This window comes from Piliocolobus tephrosceles, chromosome 20, assembly GCF_002776525.5.
Source record: "Piliocolobus tephrosceles isolate RC106 chromosome 20, ASM277652v3, whole genome shotgun sequence".
Lineage (NCBI taxonomy): Eukaryota > Metazoa > Chordata > Mammalia > Primates > Cercopithecidae > Piliocolobus > Piliocolobus tephrosceles.
In genome coordinates, this window is record NC_045453.1 from 17,744,402 (window position 1) to 17,763,711 (window position 19,310).

A 19,310-nucleotide genomic window follows, 5' to 3' on the forward strand; every position below is an offset into this window, starting at 1 on the left:
CAAAAAAGAAAAATCCCTGGTTATTGATGTACTAGATTTGTGTATGTCTTTTAAACAGTTCTAGTTTCACCTTACACAGAATAATCAGGAAAAGTGTAAAAATTCAAAAGTGAAATAAAAATTTTATCAGTTAGTTGCCTGTGAATTGATGTGTCACCACCATCTTTGTTGCTACCAGACCTAGCTAACTATTCTGATCACACTTACTCTTAACTCTCTTTTCTTTAAGAATAGGCAAACAGTTTTATTTCATTATTTAGGACCAGAAGTCAAGGTGTTATACAGGGGAAGAAATTACCATTAATTAAACAGCCTCTTTGCACCCGTTACTTGGTATCTCTCTACCTTCCATACCAAACCATGCATGTATTAGGTCCTCTTTAGTGACTTCTAAGGTTTCGTATGGACAGTTATTTTGCATTGTATTCAAGTCCCCTATCCCTTCCCCATTTTTTAACCCTGAGATACAACCAAGCCAGTGAAATATGTAACCTATGGTTGCATAAGGCTTGGTCATCACCAAGCTGGCGTCTCACCTGTCCTCATACTGTATGGTGGCCTGCAGAGCTGGTTCCTCACGGAATTTGCCCCTTCTGGAAACATCCACACTACCACAAGGAGAGAAAAATACCAGGATAGAGAGGTCTTTTTTTAGCCCAAGATTAGAATTAGCGCTTCCTTGCCACCCTGAGGCTGGACAGCCAAATGGGCACCTTCTGTCCCTAGTTTGGGAGCTGTTCCACCTGTTGAAGCCACACTCAACCAAAGGTTAGTGGGGGCCTACTTGCTTTGTTGGATCAGTGAGACCAGGAAAGTCCTATCAGAGGAAAAGTGAAGTATTGGTGTTCAATGGAGTAGTTGACTTGTTTTTAATGTCCCTATACCACAGAGTGACGCTGCAAGCTCTTGTTTTTCATGTCCCTATACCACAGATAGAGTGACGCTGCAAGCTCAGAATGACAGTCTTGCTGTTTAGGTCTTGCTCTGCTATTAGGTCCCAACTGTCCGCATTTAGGCTGAGCCACAAGTAACTCAGTGAACCTCCCTGGTATAATGGATGTGTAATGGCTTGGCAGAGGGACAGGGAATATCCCAGGAAGGGGTCTTGGTAATATGAGCCAGTACCAAGAAAGGCCTTAGTGGTCTCCAGTGCTCACCTCTCAAAGCCATTTCCGTCCTTGGTGAGAAACGGTGGGACTGGATCAGGGTCTTTGGAGGAAGACATCTTCAATGGAGCAGGATAAAGTTCTCTACACAAGCTTTGAAACAGTGGCCTGTTCGGAATTAACGCAAAAAGCGCGGTCTGGGTCTCCTTTCATTCTTGTCAGGAGGGAGTCATTCCCGTTTTACAGAGAAGGAAAACGGGTTCAGAAAGACGATGACCTATTCCGGGGTTAGAACCCAATCCCCTGCGTCCTTTCCTCGGCCAAGTCCCGGCCCTTTTAAAACGCGGAGTTTTGAGAGCTCCATTCAAGTGCGCGCAGCCCTGCTCAAGTCCAGGTTGAAGGCTTTTCCCGCCTTCCAGGGCGGGGTCAGAGGTGTCCCCACCTGTAGCTTTTAGATCCCCAAGTGCTCGCAGGTGGGGAGCGGGCCCAGGAGGGATCCCGGGGAGGGGCGTCCGAGCGCGCCCACGATTGGTGCGCAGGGACCCGGGGGCGGTAAAGGGAAGGGGCTGGCCCGCGCCCGGCAAGGAGGGCTCCCGCCCGCGTGAGCGCGGGGCCGCTGGGTGACCCGGCTCCTGCTTGCCCCGCAGCCCCGGCCCCCTGCCCACCATGAACGCCAGCGGCTCGGGCTACCCGCTCGCCTCGCTCTACGTGGGCGATCTGCACCCCGACGTGACCGAGGCCATGCTCTATGAGAAGTTCTCTCCCGCCGGCCCCATCCTGTCCATCCGCGTGTGCCGCGATGTGGCCACCCGGCGCTCGCTGGGCTACGCCTACATCAACTTCCAGCAACCCGCGGACGGTGAGCCCCGGGAATGGGGCGGGAGGGGACGGACCGATGGACAGGCAGGCGGACAGACAGAAGCCAGAACTGGGCCGCTTGCGCTTTAGTCTTACACTTTGCAGCCGGGGAAACTGAGGCTCAAAGATAACAAGGCGTTGGCAGAGGCCTGGCCCCTGAGACGGGAATTGGTAATTAGTGTGGCTTACTGCTATTTCTCTACAGAGGAGAGAGATTAGGGCCGAGTGAAAACAGATACAGGCTTTGAGGGGTCAGGCGGACTGGAGATAGAAGCCCAGCAGCTGTGTGACTCTGGGCAAGTTACTCGACCATTCTGAGCTTCAGATGCCTGTCTGGAAATTGGGGGTCCTAGCCGCCTTATAGAGTGCTTGTGAGGATGAGAGATTCAAAGCACCTGGTGAGGAAGATGCCCAAGGCGACACAGCTGGTGAGCGGGGAGGCAGGAGAGCCCAGCCTTGGGCTCAGGCCTTTCCCAGCGCGACGTGAGATACACACTGGGCGCCTCCACCTGCACGGGCTCTGAAAAACCGCTGCCTCCAGGCCGCAAGGCCGCTTTCTCAGAGCTGATAGCATTGATTAGAGCTTGTCCTTTGCACTTCTGTTGAGAGTGGAGGGATGAAGGTAAGAGCACCGGGTTTCAAGGGCGTTCTGCCACTAGGGTGTGAGCTTGGGCGAGCCTTCACCCTCCGCACCTTTTCATTTGCAAAATGGGGCTAAGGCTTATTCTCCGATAGCATAAAGAATGGAGAACTGGTGTCTATGAAGTTACCTCTTGTATCGCTTGTTACCTCGTAAACGCTGTAAACGCTCTTAAGTGATAACCTTAAAAAAAAAATTAAAAAAAAAAAAAAAGGAAAGGTCAGGCGCGGTGGCTCACGCCTGTAATCCCAGCACTTTGGGAGGCCGAGGCGGGCAGATCACTTGAGGTCAGGAGTTCGAGACCAGCCTGGCCAAGATAGCGACACCCTGTCTCTACTAAAAATACAAAAAATAGCTGGGCATGATGGCTGGCGCTAGTAGTCCCAACTGCTGAGGAGGCTGAGGCATGAGAATCGCTTGAATCCGGGAGCAAGAGGTTGCAGTGAGCCGAGGTCACCCCGTTGCACTCCAGCCTGGGCGACAGAGCGAGACTCCATCTCAAAAACAACAACAACAATAACAAAAATAGTGGCTTTAACATTCTGACCTAAGACTCCAGAAACCCAAAAAATGCCCGCCCCAGCGGAGTCCACTGGACGGATCCCTTGCACCAGGCCGCCTGGGGGGACCAGGCGGTTCCCTGAGTGGGTGATTTGCTGGGGAGGGGGTTGTTCCGCGGGGCCTGTTCCCCGCCCCTTACTGAGCTGGATTCCTGGACACCTTTTTCTTTGCTCTGCTTTGCTCCACCTCCTCTTCCAGTCTTCCTCCCTTCCTCCAAGCCCTGTGAATGAAGTGGGACTTGGTTTTTTTGCCCCACCTCATAGATAACATCGCTGCAGAGAGAAAGATTTTGTCCCCGTGTATTTACGATAAGACTAGGTAGAGAAGCCGGGCTTCCTGAAACTTGCTCCACTGTGTTCCCCACAGCCCCTCTCCATGTCTCTGAGCTAGTAGACTCCCTGAAACAGGTCACATGTATCACCCGGGAGGGATACAGGCTGCAGCAGTGGCCGGAGGCTGGGCATTGGCTGCTGTTTTGAGACAGACATGATTTAGTGTCAGGCACAAAGTTACAAACAAGGCACCTTGAATACCTTCTTTATTTTTCAGTCCCTCCAACAACCTGGTAGTTGGTAGTATCTCCCTTTATTGGGAAAAGTAGGTAATATTATCATCATTCCCCCTTTACAGATGAGGAACAGGCTCAGAGAGGTAATGTTCACTTTCCCCAGAACCTGACTGCTTGAGAGGTAACCTCAGCTCTGCCCTGCAGCACCTCTGAGTTTTAATTTCCTCCAAGTGCTGCCACCCCTTGTCATATGGACATTCTTTTTTTTCTTTTTTCAGACGGAGTCTCGCTCTGTCACCCAGACTGGAGTGCAGTGGTGCGATCTCGGCTCACTGCAAGCTCCGCCTCCTGGGTTCACACCATTCTCCTGCCTCAGCCTCCCGAGTAGCTGGGACTACACGTCCCCGCCACCACGCCCGGCTAATTTTTTTGTATTTTTTTAGTAGAGACAGGGTTTTACCGTGTTATCCAGGAAGATCTCCATCTCCTGACCTCGTGATCCACCCGCCTCATATGGACATTCTTATCCACTCAGTGTACTTTAGAAGCCAGAATAGACCTGACACGGTCACAGACCTTTCCTGTTTCTTAGTCTCAGTTTTCCCATCTGTAAAATGGGGGCGGGAATCCATGCTCATGTGGCTACAGGGAGTTGAATGAGATCATAACTGGAAGGTGGGGGGAGCACCATACACATTAATTCTTAGCTTATCCTTCCCGAGCCTTCAGGCTCTTATCTCAGGTGGGACCCAGACAATGACTTTCTCTTTTTTTGGCTCCCAGGTGAGCACCTGGGGGGGTGGGCGACCAAGGCAAGAAAATTCCCTTAATTTGCTCATTTCTCTCCTCTTCCTTCTGTCCAGCGGAGCGGGCACTGGACACAATGAACTTTGAAATGCTCAAAGGCCAGCCTATTCGCATCATGTGGTCCCAGCGAGACCCAGGACTTCGCAAGTCAGGTGTGGGCAACATCTTCATCAAGAACCTGGAGGACTCCATTGACAACAAGGCTTTATATGATACCTTCTCCACCTTTGGGAACATCCTCTCCTGCAAGGTAGAGGATGAACGGTGTACGTCTTTGGGTGGATCAGTGTCAACTACCTGCCTGGTAGAGGGATGACAAGCAACACCTCACTTTACAGTTTACAAGGTCCTTTCAGTCAAGTTTCAGGAACAGCAAGCACCTGAATGGTAGCCGTTCTTTCAGTTTCATCTTCCACGAATGATCAGACATTACTTGTGTATCAGTCAGCTCTCGCTGTGTAACCTCCCTCAAATTTAGTGGCTATCAACAACAATCATTTATTTAACTCGTAATTCCACACTTGGCAATGGGCAAAGTTCAGCTGGGCAGTTCTTCTGGTCTTGACTGGGTTCCCTCCTATGCCCACTGAAAGCTGAGTGGGAGCTCTCACTGGGTATATGAGGGAGTGGATGGCTGTCAGCTGAAACATCTCGGCTCTCCTCCCTGTGGCCTTTTGTCCTCCAGCAGGCTAGTCCAGGCTATACTCATGGTATTCTCATGGCAATGGCAGGGGCTCAGAAAACAAGAGTGGAAGCACACCAGGCCTCTTGAGAACTGAATGCAGAACTGGAATCATCACTTCCACTACATTTGTTTTTTTTTTAATTGAGATGCAGTCTCATTCTGTTGCCCAGGCTGGAGTACAGTGGCGCGATCTCAGCTACTGCAACTTCCTGGGTTCAAGCCTGCTGAGTTCAAGCGATTCTCCTGCCTCAGCCTCCTGAGTAGCTGGGATTACAGGTGTGAGCCACCATGCCTGGCAAATTTTTGTATTTTTAGTGGAGACAGGGTGGGTTTCATCATGTTGGCCAGCCTGGTCTTGAACTCCTGACCTCCCAAAGTGCTGGGGTTACAGCCATGAGCCACCACACCTGGCCACTTTCACTACGTTCTATTGACCAAAGCGAGTCACAAGACCAACCCACATTCAAAGTGAGAGGCGAGTAGAAATTATGGGATGAAGGGTGTGGCTACCGGAAGGCCGTTAATTGGGGCCATGATGGCAATCAAGTGATTAAATCTTGTTTTTAAGATTCTCTTGCATTAGATGTAAGTTCCATCAGTGATCTTGTTCTTAGTCATTATTGTATCCCAATACTTAGAATAAGATGTGACACATATTAGGTGCTCAATAAATATCTGTTGAGCCAATGGATGTATATCATTTGAGAAGGATTCTGATTATTTCTCTGACTTTCTATATGAAGATGTTGAGGATCAGCCGCCATATAGCAGGTCAGTATGTCCGGAACACAGGGCTTAAACCTGGGTGTTCTGCCTCTAGGTTTTATGAGGATGGTTGATCGGTTACCCTGTAGCCTTTGGAGTGTCTGGTATTCTAGGGAGGATGGGGACAGTTTTGTAGCCTATGTGTTAGAACTTTCATCAAGTGCTACTGTGTGCCAAGCATAATCCTTAAGTTCTCAATAAGGGCCCTCAAATTCTTGGTCAATAGGAGGCTATCCCTGTGGCTCAGAGGAGCAGGTAGACTTCAGGAGGATGTAGTAATGCACTAAGGGTTATCTGTAACAGAGAGATAGGGCCGTTTCCTGTCTTTGAGGATCAAAGGAAGAAAGAGACTCTTCACTTGTGTATTAAGTTCTTCACAATAATAATGGCAGATTTATCACATACTTTCTGTGTGTTAGGTTTTCTGCATACATATATACTCCTTAAAAGGGTACCTGGCACACTGCAGCTTCTCTGTGATAGCTATAATAATCAAATAATTAATTCTGTTGGCTGATCCTGGACAAGTCATTTATTCTCATTTTCCCTCTGGGGCTCAGGGGTTAAGAGGTGCTTGGAAGGATTCTCGTGGCATAGATAATGAGGGAGGTATGTAATGCCCTTAGCAGGTTCTTGACCCACAGTGGGGACCTAGTCAATGTGATTAAATCTGAATGACTGAGCTGAGACTTGAGTTGAAAGTGGAAGAACCCTGTTTCAGTATGAGAGGTGGAGGGGTATGTGCAAGGCATGGGTTTGGAAGCAAGACTTGTTGTGCACGACCCATTGGGGAGCCTCAAATGCCAAGTTGATACAGTTCTGTGGATAGAAGCTACTAGAGATTGAAGGAATGTGGTCAGAATTACATTTTAGAAAGAGCATCCCAGTGGTAGTGTGGAAGCTAGGCTGGGAGGCAGTGCTTGTTATCCAGGCAGAAAATGCCACTAGCTGAGCTGAGCCTGTAGCCACAGGGATGAGTGGAGCCACAGTCACCTTGAAGTGGGGTTTAGTGGTCTTTCTGTGAGTTCAACAAGAGGGATGGGGACTACATGAACTAGAAGGTCTTTCCCCGTTCTCAAGTTCTATCCTGCTGACCTGAGTTAGGAGCATTACAGAATGGGAATAGGATGTTGTGCATCTTAAAAAAAAAAAAAAAAAATGAGGCCAGGTGTGGTGGCTCAAGCTTGTAATCCCAGCACTTTGGGAGGCCAAGGTGGGTGGATCCCCTGAGGTCAGGAGTCCGGGACCAGCCTAGCCAACATGGTGAAACTCCATCTCTACTAAAAATATAAAATATTAGCCAGGCATGGTGGCATGCACCTGTAATCTCAGCTATTCGGGAGGCTGAGGCAGAAGAATCGCTTGAACCTGGAAGGCGGGGGTTGCGGTGAGCCAAGGTTGTGCCATTGCACTCCAGCCTGGGCAACAAGAGTGAAACTCCTTCTCAAAAAAAAGAAAAATTGAAATGAGTTTGTTGTTGCAGTAATTCATGAATTGGCAAAGTTTAAACAATGTGGAAGGGAAGAAAGTGAAAAAGAAGACTCCATTTCTTTCAGCCCTAGTCCCCAAAAGTAATATTAATACATTTTATGTGTCTTTTTCAAGATTTCCAATGTGTAGATGCCTACTTCAGCCTGAATGGATTTTTTTTTTTTTTTTCACTTAACAAGACTGTCAGCCATGTAACCAACCACATTCTTCAACTCTGCACGTACAGTATAATGTGAATGTACCATTAAGGCCCCCCCTTGATGAATACCCGGGTTGTTTCTAGTTTCTTGAAGGAAACACGGATGCAGATATGGGGGTTTCACTCTAACCCTTTAACCCATTGCCTTAGGAAGACAATCAAAAGCCGGTATGCAGTATAGATGAAACCTGTGTTCATTGTGAGGGCGCTCTCCCTCTTAAATCTGTTTTTTCTTTTCTCTTTTTATTTTTTTGACACAGAGTCTCACTCTGTCACCCAGGCTGGAGTGCAGTGGTGCGTTATCAGCTCACTGCAACCTCCACCTCCTGGGTTCAAACAATTCCCCTGCCTCAGCCTCCTGAGTAGCTGGGATTACAGGCACCCGCCACCACATCCGGCTAATTTTGTGTATTTTGAATAAAGACAGGGTTTCACCATGTTGTCCAGGCTGGTCTCCAACTCCTGACCTCAAGTGATACGCCCACCTCGGCCTCCCAAAGTGCCGGGATTACAGGTGTGAACCACCACACCCAGCCTTCCTTAATCCGTTAACTTGAGTGGTGGCACTCTCTGAGCTTTCATATCCCATCCCTAACATGCAGGACTGCCTTTTCCATGCACACAGCAGGCATGCAGAGACTGGTCATGATCACCTTTGCCATTCCTTTCTTCCTGAACCCTCTGTCAGTACTCTTCCTGTCCTTCCTCCCCGTGGCCTAGGTGGTGTGTGACGAGCATGGCTCCCGGGGTTTCGGCTTTGTCCATTTTGAGACCCATGAGGCCGCACAGCAGGCCATCAACACCATGAACGGGATGCTGCTGAATGACCGCAAAGTGTGAGTGGCTGGGCCCGAGGGAGGGTGGAGGCTGCAGGGACAGAAGCATGGCACCACTGACTTGGAATCGATGCTACCTTCAAGCTGCTAATGGGCACCAGACACTTGAGTGGCAGGCAGCCCTCCTAAAAGAGCAACCTCGGAGCAGCTGCTCACCCTCTGAGGGGCTCTTTCCCGACATAAAGATGGAGCTGATAATCTGCATTAGAGGATTTTTCAGAGTGGTAAAGGAAGTGGTGATTTTAAAACTCTAGAGGGACTGGCTAATGGTCATATCATCAATGGACTCTGTATTTTCATCTGTTTTCCAGCCTTCTCAGTATGGGGTGTATGTGTGTGTGACAGGGTCTTGCTATGTAGCCCAGGCTAGATACACGTGGCACAAACACAGCTCACTGCAGCCTTGACCTCCTTGGCTCAAGTAATCCTCCTGTCTCAGCCTCCTTTGTAGCTGGGACCACAGGTGACCACATGCCACCACACCTGGCTAATTTTTTTATTGTTTATTTTTTTATAGAGATGGGATCTCACTTTGTTACCCAGGCTGGTCTTGAACTCTTGGGTTCAAGTGATCTTCCTGCCTCAGCCTCCTAACATGTTAAAGTGCTGAGATTACAGGCACGAGCTACCACGCCTGGCTTTTTCTTTAAACCTTTTGTGTTGTTTCATGAGATTTTGGCAGAAAGAAAAGTAGACATATGCTTAGCTTGCTCTCATCCTACCATTAACTTTGATATCATCCCCACTATGCAGATGGGAAAACTGAGAGGCAGATGCTAGAGAGAATCTGCCTCTGGCTGTTCCCTGCCCAGAATTTTGATTTTGCTCATCTGAGGGGCCAGCCCCCATGGTCAGGCCCATGGAGAGAAGGTGGCTTTGAGCTGGGGGATGCACTGAGAGTCATTTTGTCCAGGGTTACTCAGGGGAGGGTCCAGTCAACCTGTCAAAAAAATCTTGGTGGGCTTTCCCAGTGCTCAGAAGAATACTCTTGTTAGCTCCAATTTACTCAAGTTTACCTTTGCCACTCAGTTTTCTTCAAATTGTGGTGCCTGGTACAACTTTGTTTGTGTTAAACGTGCTATAAATACCATCAGAATTTATTTTCATTTTTAAAATCTGGGATACTTTCCTAAATGTGTTTACATGAACTAGGAAATGATCTTTTAAAATTAATCTTGTGGCTGGGTGCAGTGGCTCACACCTGTAATCCCAGCACTTTGGGAGGCCAAGGAGGGTGAATCACCTGAGGTCAGGAGTTCAAGACTAGCCTGGCCAACATGGTGAAACTCCATCTCTACCCAAAATACAAAAATTAGCCATGTGTGGTGGCACATGCCTGTAATCCCAGCTACTCGGGAGGCTGAGTGAGGCAGGCGAATCGCTTGAACCCGGGAGGTGGAGCTTGCAGTGAGCTGAGATTGCACCACTGCACTCCAGCCTGGGCGATAGAGTGAAGCTCAGTGTCAAAAACATAATAAGTAAAAATAAAATTAATCTTGTATTTAAGTGATTTTAATCAATGCCCCCCCATAGCAACACTAGCACTGACTGTGTCTAATTCACTTAACCTTGCTTCCCCAGTACACCCAATACATGTCAATAAGCAAAGCCCTATGATGAGAATTTGAGTCCCAATTTTCCAGCAATGAACTCTGAGGCTCAGAGAGGTTAAGTAACTTGCCCAGGATCACACAGCTAGGCAACTGCAGAGTGAGGATTCAAGCCCTTGTCTGCTTAACTCCCAGGCTCATTCTTCTGTGCTCTCAGCTGCCTGATATATAGTAGTAGTTATGTGTGCATTTGTCACAAGAATGAAATCTTCTTAACCTTCTGCTGGGGACAAGCTCTGGAGCATAATATAATATCCTGGCTGTTAGAGGTAGCCAGGCCTTGGGGATATTCTAAGGAGTTTTGTCCTACCCAGTTTCCTGATGAGGGATATGTAAGCCTGGAGAAGGGCAGCAGTTAAGCGGAGTTGGCATGGGGGTGGCTGATGACTGGTAGCTGTTCACAGCCATCAGCCACTGTGGTGTGTCCACAGCTTTGTGGGCCACTTCAAGTCTCGACGGGAGCGGGAGGCGGAGCTGGGGGCGCGGGCCCTGGAGTTCACCAACATCTACGTGAAGAACCTCCCGGTGGATGTGGACGAGCAAGGCCTGCAGGAACTCTTCTCCCAGTTTGGTGGGTGTGTCCTCAAGGGAGTGGGGGTATCACTGTTTTCCCTCTCCCCCTCCAAAGTTTGGTAGCGGGGAAGAGGCCCTCCTGGGGTCTCCTGAGGACTTCCCAGACTCCCCTTTCAGCCAGGTTGGTCCTTTACAGGGAAGATGTTGAGTGTGAAGGTGATGAGGGACAACAGCGGTCACTCACGGTGCTTTGGCTTTGTCAACTTTGAGAAGCATGAGGAAGCCCAGAAGGTAGGAGCCTCCCCATGGCTCTGTTCTGCAGGAAGGGGAGTGAGCTGGGACTAAGGAGAGGGCCCCAGCTACCTGTGGAGGGGAAGAAAGTCCCTCCCCGGCCTAAGCCAAGAGGGTGGGAGAGTCCTACAAGCAGGCAGAGCCCTTCCTTCCTGTGGTGCAAAGGCCAAGGGCTTCTTTCTTCTTTGGTCACTTCTAGCCCTGAGGTCTGCAGAACTGAATATTTAGGTAGGGATGCCAAAGTCATGATTATATAAAAATATTTACTTGTGAACTGACCACTTAAATCAGTTTCCACCAGGTGTGGTGGTGTGCACCTGTAATCTCAGCCGACATGGGAGGCTGAAGCAGGAGGATCCCTTGAGCCCAGTGGTTTGAGTCCAGCTTGGGCAACATAGCAAGACCCTGTCTCTAATTTTTTAAAAACTGTCCAGATGTGATGGCTTATGCTTGTAATCCCAGCACTTGGGGAGGCTGGGTGGGAAGACTGTTTTGAGTTCAGGAGTTCGAGACCAGCTGGGCAAAAACAGCGAGACGCCATCTTCACACACAAAAGGGTCTCACAGTTAGCAAAGAGGATTATTTTGTGCCATGAAATACAACTCAAAGTAAGGATGTTGATGACGCTGTCATGCCATTATGAAAGAATTATGCTTGCTGCTTTGTTCAAATTATCCATGTGTAGTTGCAGTTAGAACCTAATTTTTTTAAGCTCTTTTTTAAATGTAGTTTTAGGTTCAGAGCAATGTTTAGTGGAAGGTACGGAAGTCTTCTGTATACCCCATGCCCCCACACATGAACAGCCTCTGCCATTATCAATGTCCTGCTCCCAAGGGTTACATCTGTTACGAGTGATTAACTTACTTTGACACATCATTAACACACAGTCCAAGTTTACATTAGGATTTACTTTTGGTGTAGAGTCTAGGCGTTTGGACAAATGCATAATGACATGTATCCACTATTACGGTATCATGCAGAGTACTTTCAGTGCCTTAAACACCCCCTGTGCTCCATCTCTTCATTCCTCCATGCCCCTTAACCCCTGGCAACCAATGATCTTTTTACTGGCTCTGTAGTTTTGCCTTTTCTGGAACAGAGAGTATGTAAATAACCTAGATTGGCTTCTTTCACTTAGTAATACACATTTAAAATATGGGAATATATAAATATTTACATTTTATTTTATTTTATTTTTATTTATTTATTTTTGAGACGGAGTCTCACTCTGTCACCCAGGATGGAATGCAGTGACATGATCTTGGCTCACTGCAACCTCCGCCTCCTGGATTCAGGTGATTCTCCTGCCTCAACCTCCCGAGTAGCTGGGACTATAGGCGCCTGCCACCATGCCGGGCTAATTTTTGTATTTTTAGTAGAGAAGGGGTTTCACCATGTTGGTCAGGTTGGTATCAAACTCCTGACCTCAAGTGATCCACCCGCCTTGGCCTCCCAAAGTGCTGGGATTACAGGCGTGAGCCACCGTGCCTGGCCATATTTACATTTTAAATATGGGAAACTTTGCAAATCTCAATTTTATTTTTATTTTTATTTTATTAAGACAGAGTCAGCTGGGCATGGTGGCTCACGCCTGTAATCTCAGCACTTTGGGAGGCCGAGGTGGGTGCATCACGAGGTCAGGAGATGCAGACCATCCTGGCTAACACAGTGAAACTCTGTCTCTACTAAAAATACAAAAAATTAGCCGGGCATGGTGACGGGAACCTATAGCCCCAGCTACTCCGGAGGCTGAGGCAGGAGAATGGCGTGAGCCCGGGAGGTGGAGCTTGCAGTGAGCCGAGATCGTGCCACTGCACTCTAGCCAGGGTGACCGAGTGAAACTGTCTCAAAAAAAAAAAAAAAAAAAGACAGAGTCTCACTCTATCGCCCAGGCTGTAGTGCAGTGGCACGATCTCAGCTCGCTGCAACTTCCACCTCCCAGTTTCAAGGGATTCTCCCGCCTCAGCCTCCTAGGTAGCTGAGATCACAAGCACCGACCACCATGCCTGGCTAATTTTTGTATTTTTAGTAGAGATGGGCTTTCACCAAGTTGGCCAGGCTGGTTTCAAACTCCTGACCTCAAGTGATCCACCCACCTTGGCCTCCCAAAGTGCTGTGATTACCAGGTGTGAGCCACTGTGTCCGGCCATCAATTTTGTTTTTTAAAATACAGCCCCAGTCCGATTTTTTTTTTTTTTTTTTGAGACGGAGTTTCACTCTTGTTGCCCAGGCTGGAGAGCAATGATGTGATCTCGGCTCACCCCAACCTCTGCCTCCCAGGTTCAAGCGATTCTCCTGCCTCAGCCTCCTGAGTACCTGGGATTACAGACATGCGCCACCATGCCTGGCTAATTTTGTATTTTTAGTAGAGATGGGATTTCTCCATGTTGATCAGGCTGGTCTCGAAATCCTGACCTCAGGTGATCCGTTCCCCTCAGCCTCCCAAAGTGCTGGAATTACAGGCGTGAGCCAAAGTGGGTATACTTAAATGGCCTTTGTCCTGGTACTGATTATTCTCAGCTAGTGTGGCCAGCCCGGTTTGCAGGTGGCCTCTCTAGATCCAGAAGATGAGCCTGGGCCAGGGCCACATCTGAGTGGTTACCAAGCATGTTCCCTCCTCGTCTCCCCAGGCTGTGGTGCATATGAACGGGAAGGAGGTGAGCGGGCGGCTGCTGTATGCGGGCCGGGCCCAAAAGCGCCTGGAGCGGCAGAATGAACTGAAGCGCAGGTTTGAGCAGATGAAGCAGGACCGGCTGAGGCGCTACCAGGTGAGGTCAGGCTTCCTGGTGGCAGCCACTTCTGTGTGAAAGCAGCTGTGTGTCGGGGGCCCTGAGTGGTGACTGTTTCTTCTAGTCATCCTACTTCTGGGCATTTGACTCAAGGCAGGAATCAAACGAGCATGGGATGGTCCCCTCTGCCTGATTTGTAACAGTGAGAAACTGGGCACAGCCCAACCATGATAGGGGTTAGTAGGGGTGCTGGGGACCTTTTGGTTAGAATAATCCTTCATGTGGGACTGGTTAGCATCCATTTTTTTTTAAACAGAGTATTGCTCTTGTCGCCCAGGCTGGAGTGCAGTGCATCATCTGGGTTCACTGCAACCTCTGCCTCTTGGGTTCAAGAAAGTCTCCTGTCTCAGCCTCCCAAGTAGCTGGGATTACAGGTACCTGCCACCATGCCCAGCTAATTTTTGTTTTTTGTTTTGTTTTGTTTTGTTTTGAGATGGAGTCTTGCTGTGTCGCTTAGGCTGGAGTGCAGTGGTGTGATCTTGGCTCACTGCAGCCTCTGCCTCCTGGGTGCAAGCAATTCTTCTGCCTCAGCCTCCTGAGTAGCTGGGATTACAGGTGCATGCCACCATGCCTGACTAATTTTTGTATTTTTAATAGAAATGCGGTTTCACCATGTTGCCCAGGCTGGTCTCAAAATCCTGACCTTGTGATCTGCCCACTTCGGTCTCCCAAAGTGCTGGGATTACAGGTGTGAGCCACCGCACCTGGCCTCATTTTGTATTTTTAATAGAGACGGAGTTTCATCATGTTAGCCAGGCTGGTCTTGAACTCCTGACCTCAGATGATCTACCCACTTCGGTCTCCCAAAGTTCTGGGATTACAGGCATGAGCCACTGTGCCTGGCCCCCCTCTAAGATTTTTGATAAAAGTTCTAGATTCTTCATGGAGAAGGGCATATAAATATACACATCCACGAAAAAACGTGCACACATACTCAGTAGTTCTCAGTGACGAGCAGTTTTGCCTCCTGGGGGACATTTGGCAATGTCTAGAATTTTCGTTGTCATGTGGGTGGTGGGGTGCTACTGTCATCCACTGGGTAGAGGCCAGGGATGCTGGCAGACATCCTACAGTGCCCAGGACAATGCCACAGCAAGGAACTGTCTGGCACAAAATGTCACTAGGTCTGAGGCTGAGAAACACATACATCCTCTTATGTATATACAGCGTGTCCAGGGGCTTACAGACCCACAGAACAAAATACTTGTTATGTGATCTGGGAGAGCAGGATGCTGTGCTGTACAACTGTGTGGTCTCTGCTCTCTGTGTGTTCACACACTGTTGTGTTTGGGAGGTCTGGAAGGAGAAAAGTCAAGGTGCTAGAGGCAGCTGTCACTCAACAGTGAGGCGCACAGACGCTGAAGTTAGGCTGCCTGGGTTGTCCAGTCTCTGCCACTTAGCCACTGTACGATCTGGGGCAACTCTTTGTGTTTCAGTTTTGTCCGTAAAACAAGGATAAAAGTTTCCTTCACGCAGGGTTGTTGTGAGGATTAAAAATCTAAATGTGGCCTGGCTGGTGGCTCACACCTATAATCCCAGCACTTTGGGAGGCTGAGGTGGGCAGATCACCTGAGGTCAGGAGTTCAAGACTGGCCTGACCAACATGGAGAAACCCGTCTCTACTAAAAAATACAAAGTTAGCTGGGCCTGGTTGCACATGCCTGTAATCCCAGCTACTTGGGAGGCTGAGGCAGAAGAATCACTTGAACGCAGGAGGCAGAGGTTACAGTGAGTCGAGATTGCACCATTGCACCTAGCCTGGACAACAAGAGTGAAAATCCGCCTAAAAAAAAAGTCTTAAAAAAAAAAAAAATCAAAATGTATGGGAAAGCTTAGAGTGGCACCTGGCACCAGCATGAGTAAGTGCCTGAGGTTCCTGGGCTGGCAGGCGGTGGAGGGGCAGCTCGCCTGTGTTAGGGGTCTGGTCATGGGCCGGCCTGCAAGGAGCTCTGCCTCCTGCTGCCCGACATCCACCATCTGGAGAGCTCAGCTTGAGCTTGCTCTGCACCTCAGCCTGCCATGGGACCTGGGACATCCTTGTGGGCCCCATCTGTGAAATGGGGAATAGCTGTGGTGAGGCTGGGACCAGCGCAGATGTGTGAGAACTGCAGGGGAATTCGGGATGTGGGGCTACAGCTTGCATGTGATGGGCACACTGAGGGATAGGGGTACCTGGGTGCTGAGGGAGACAGGGAGCAGGAGGCTGGGCTGGTGGGGCTCCCCATGCCCCTTGTGCCTGTGTCAGCCCCCTGATCTCCCCAAGGCAGTTGGGGTTGGAGGGGAAGGGGCCATCCAGAAGTTTCCCTTTCCTTCCAGGGTGTAAACTTGTACGTGAAGAACCTGGACGACTCCATTGATGACGACAAACTGAGAAAAGAGTTCTCTCCCTATGGAGTAATTACCAGTGCGAAGGTGAGGGCTGGGGGCAGCTCTGGAGGACAGCGTTCCCCTCCATCCTCTCACCACCATCCCCCGCAACCTCACCCCTCCGCCCTCTCGCCCAGTCGCCTCCAGGGGGTTGGTGCCGGCTACCCCTTCTGGGGCTCTGCTGACCCCGTTGGAACTTGTAGCCCATCTGCAGCCTTATCTGGGCTGAAGGGGAAGAGGGTAGAAATATAGTCCCAGTCACACAGCTGGACTTGGGGCTCACTGTAACCTTGGCATTTATTGAGTGCCTACTGTATGCCAGATTCCAGAAATTCACATCTTAATATTTCCATTGACTTTTGTTGTCTGGCCTCTGCCAGTGACATCACAGTCCTGGGCCTCCGTTTTCCCCTCTGGAAAGTGAGAGGGCTGGACTTTGTCGTTCTTCATTTGTTCTTCCCTATTTCTGGAACACCAATTGTGTGCCCAACCCTGTTAGGCCCCTGAGATGTGGCAACTGGCCCATCTACTCCGCAGCTCTGTGAGTTTAGCAGATGTCGTCTCATAGATAAGGACACTGGGCTCACTGGATGGCTTTCGACCCTGGCTTCTCATTACAATTTGAGAATTTGCCCTGGGCAATTCTTTTTTTTTTATTTATTTTTTTTATTATACTTTAAGTTCTTTTATTGCGGCACTATTCACAATAGCAATTCTTAAATATATACACCTGAGTCAGGCATGGACTGTGGCTCCCTGGGGTGTAGCCCGGGGTTTTTTTTTGTTTTTTAAAGCTCCCAGAGGCCGGGCACGGTGGCTCACGCCTGTAATCCCAGCACTTTGGGAGGCCAAAGTGGGTGAATCACAAGGTCAGGAGATCGAGACCATCCTAACACGGTGAAACCCCATCTCAACTAAAAATACAAAAAAATAGCTAGGCATGGTAGCAGGCTCCTGTCATCCCAGCTACTCCGGAGGCTGAGGCAGGAGAATGGCATGAACCCGGGAGGTGGAGCTTGCAGTGAGCTGAGATGGGGCCACTGCACTCCAGCCTGCGCGACAGAGCGAGACTCCATCTCAAAAAAACAAAAAAACAAAAAAACAAAACAAAACAAAGCGCCCAGATGGTTTTAAGATGATCTAGTGTTTATTCATTCTGTACTGTACTTAAATACCTGTTGTTTTACCAGGCTCTGTGGGAAACAGGAACAAATCAGATGTGATCCTTGCTTTCGAGTGGCTTATAGTCTAGTGAGGAAGTCAGCCCATCACTAACTCAAATGGATTATAAGATGGGGACAGTATGGGAGGCAGAGCTACAGGAGTTCAGAGGAACAGGAGGGAGGGCTGCCTGGAAGAAGTGGCAGTAGCAGCAGTATTTGACTTGGCTGTGAGGAGGTAGGGAGCTGGAGTGGGAATGAGGAATTTTCCAAAGAGATCTGTGTGAGTGACAGGATGGGGGGACCCGCCTGACTGATATGATGCTTGGGTTCTGAGGAAGTGGTCTAGAACTTCTCTTCTGGCTATTGAGTCCAATTATAAACATTCTTCAGGGAGCCTTGTGTTTGGAGCAAAAAAGTGTGTCTTTTAGGTTAAGGTCCTTTTGAAAAATGTGAGAGAAGGCTGTGGCACATGTAAATTAGGCATCAGTAAATTTGATTACACATCATAAAAAGCTATAGGTCCTCTTTCCCAGCAAATGCATACACATTTGATGTAGTAATATGGTTGGAAGATGGAATTTTAAAGTTAATCAGATTTAAATGTAAACCCCAGTCCTACCATTACCTAGCTGTAGAATCTGAGGCAAGTGGCTTTACCTTTTGGACCTTATTTACTCACCTATAAAGTGGGAGCAACATTGCTCACCTCTCCAGGTGTCCTGAGAACTACTAAAGAGGCTGCATGTAGAGCATCTGCATTCGATAGATAAGTAGTGAAATAGTGACTGTTGTAATTAGTCATCATACACCTTACATACAGCATCCGGAGATGGACCTTCTTGAGGACTCCTGGAACAAAGAAAATGTGTAAATTTGGATTGCTTAGAGTTAAGGCACACCTGGGGTGACCATCTTTTTAACAAGACAAACGGTATGAAATGGGGATTATATATATATCTTTGTGTGTGTGTGTGTGTGATGGAGTCTAGCTCTGTCACCCAGGCTGGAGTGCAGTGGTGCAATCTCGGCTCACTATAACCTCTGCCTCCTGGGTTCAAGCAATTATTCTGCCTCAGCCTCCCGAGTAGCTGGGATTACAGGCGCCTTCCACCAAACCCAGCTAATTTTTGTATCTTTAGTAGAGTTGGGGTTTCACTGTGTTGGCCAGGCTGGTTTCAAACTCCTGATCTTGTGATCCGCCTGCCTCAGCCTCCCAAAGTGCTGGGATTACAAGCATGAGCCACCACGCCCAGCCTATATATATATCTTATACAATTTTTATTTTTATTTTTCGAGATGGAGTTTCCTTCTTGTTGCCCAGGCTGGAGTGCAATGGCGCGATCTTGGCTTACTGCAACTTCTGCCTCCCAGGTTCAAGCAGTTCTCCTGCCTCAGCCTTCTGAGTAGCTGAGATTACAGGCACCCACCACCAAGCCCTACTAATTTTTATATTTTTAGTAGAGACAAGGTTTCACCATGTTGGCCAGGCTGGTCTTGAACTCCTGACCTCAGGTGATCTGCCCGCCTTGGCCTCCCAAAGTGCTGAGATTATAGGCGTGAGCCACTGCACCTGGCCTATCTTATGCACTTTTATATATTTTGGTTTATTATTATTTTTTATGAGAGACAGGTTCTTATTCTGTTGCCCAGGCTGGAGTGCTGTGGTGTGATCATGGGATGCTGCAGCCTCAACCTCCTGGGCTCAAGTGATCCTCCCACCTGAGCCTCCCAAGTAGCTGGGACCACAGGCATGTGCCACCATGCCCAGCTGATTTTTTAAAAATTTATTTTGGTAGAGATGGGGTCTTGCTATATTGTCCAGGCTTGCCTTGAACTCCTGGGCTCAAGCAGTCCTCCTACCTCAGCCTCCCGAAGTGCTGGGATTATAGGCATGAGCCACTGCGTCTGCCCTATATTGTTTTATATAAAAATAATTATGAAAATTAAAGGAATTAATGGATATAAATACTTATACTACTATCAAGTTCAGGGTAAGCTCTGAATAAGTGTTAGCTTTGCTAAATTTTATCATTATTAACTACCAACTGCCAGAAGTTCTTAAATATATATATATACACACACACACACACACACACACACACACACACACACACACACACA

At 48.6% G+C, this 19,310-nt stretch overlaps 1 protein-coding gene across 6 annotated transcripts in view; it reads left to right on the forward strand.

Annotated features, from left to right (window-relative positions):
- Window positions 1–144: 144 nt before the first annotated feature.
- PABPC1L (poly(A) binding protein cytoplasmic 1 like) overlaps window positions 145–19,310 on the forward strand; it is a 36,875-nt gene continuing 17,709 nt past the window's right edge. For all 6 annotated transcript variants that reach the window (XR_003309641.1, XR_003309643.1, XR_002734851.2 and 3 more), the window contains exons 1-7: window positions 145–1,965; window positions 4,537–4,730; window positions 8,341–8,456; window positions 10,498–10,637; window positions 10,776–10,870; window positions 13,501–13,638; window positions 15,976–16,071. Coding sequence is in view for 3 of the 6 variants with exons in the window: in XM_031934709.1 (XP_031790569.1) it covers window positions 1,773–1,965; window positions 4,537–4,730; window positions 8,341–8,456; window positions 10,498–10,637; window positions 10,776–10,870; window positions 13,501–13,638; window positions 15,976–16,071 (972 nt within the window). In the remaining 3 variants the exon portion in view is untranslated. The remainder of the gene's footprint in view (window positions 1,966–4,536; window positions 4,731–8,340; window positions 8,457–10,497; window positions 10,638–10,775; window positions 10,871–13,500; window positions 13,639–15,975; window positions 16,072–19,310) is intronic.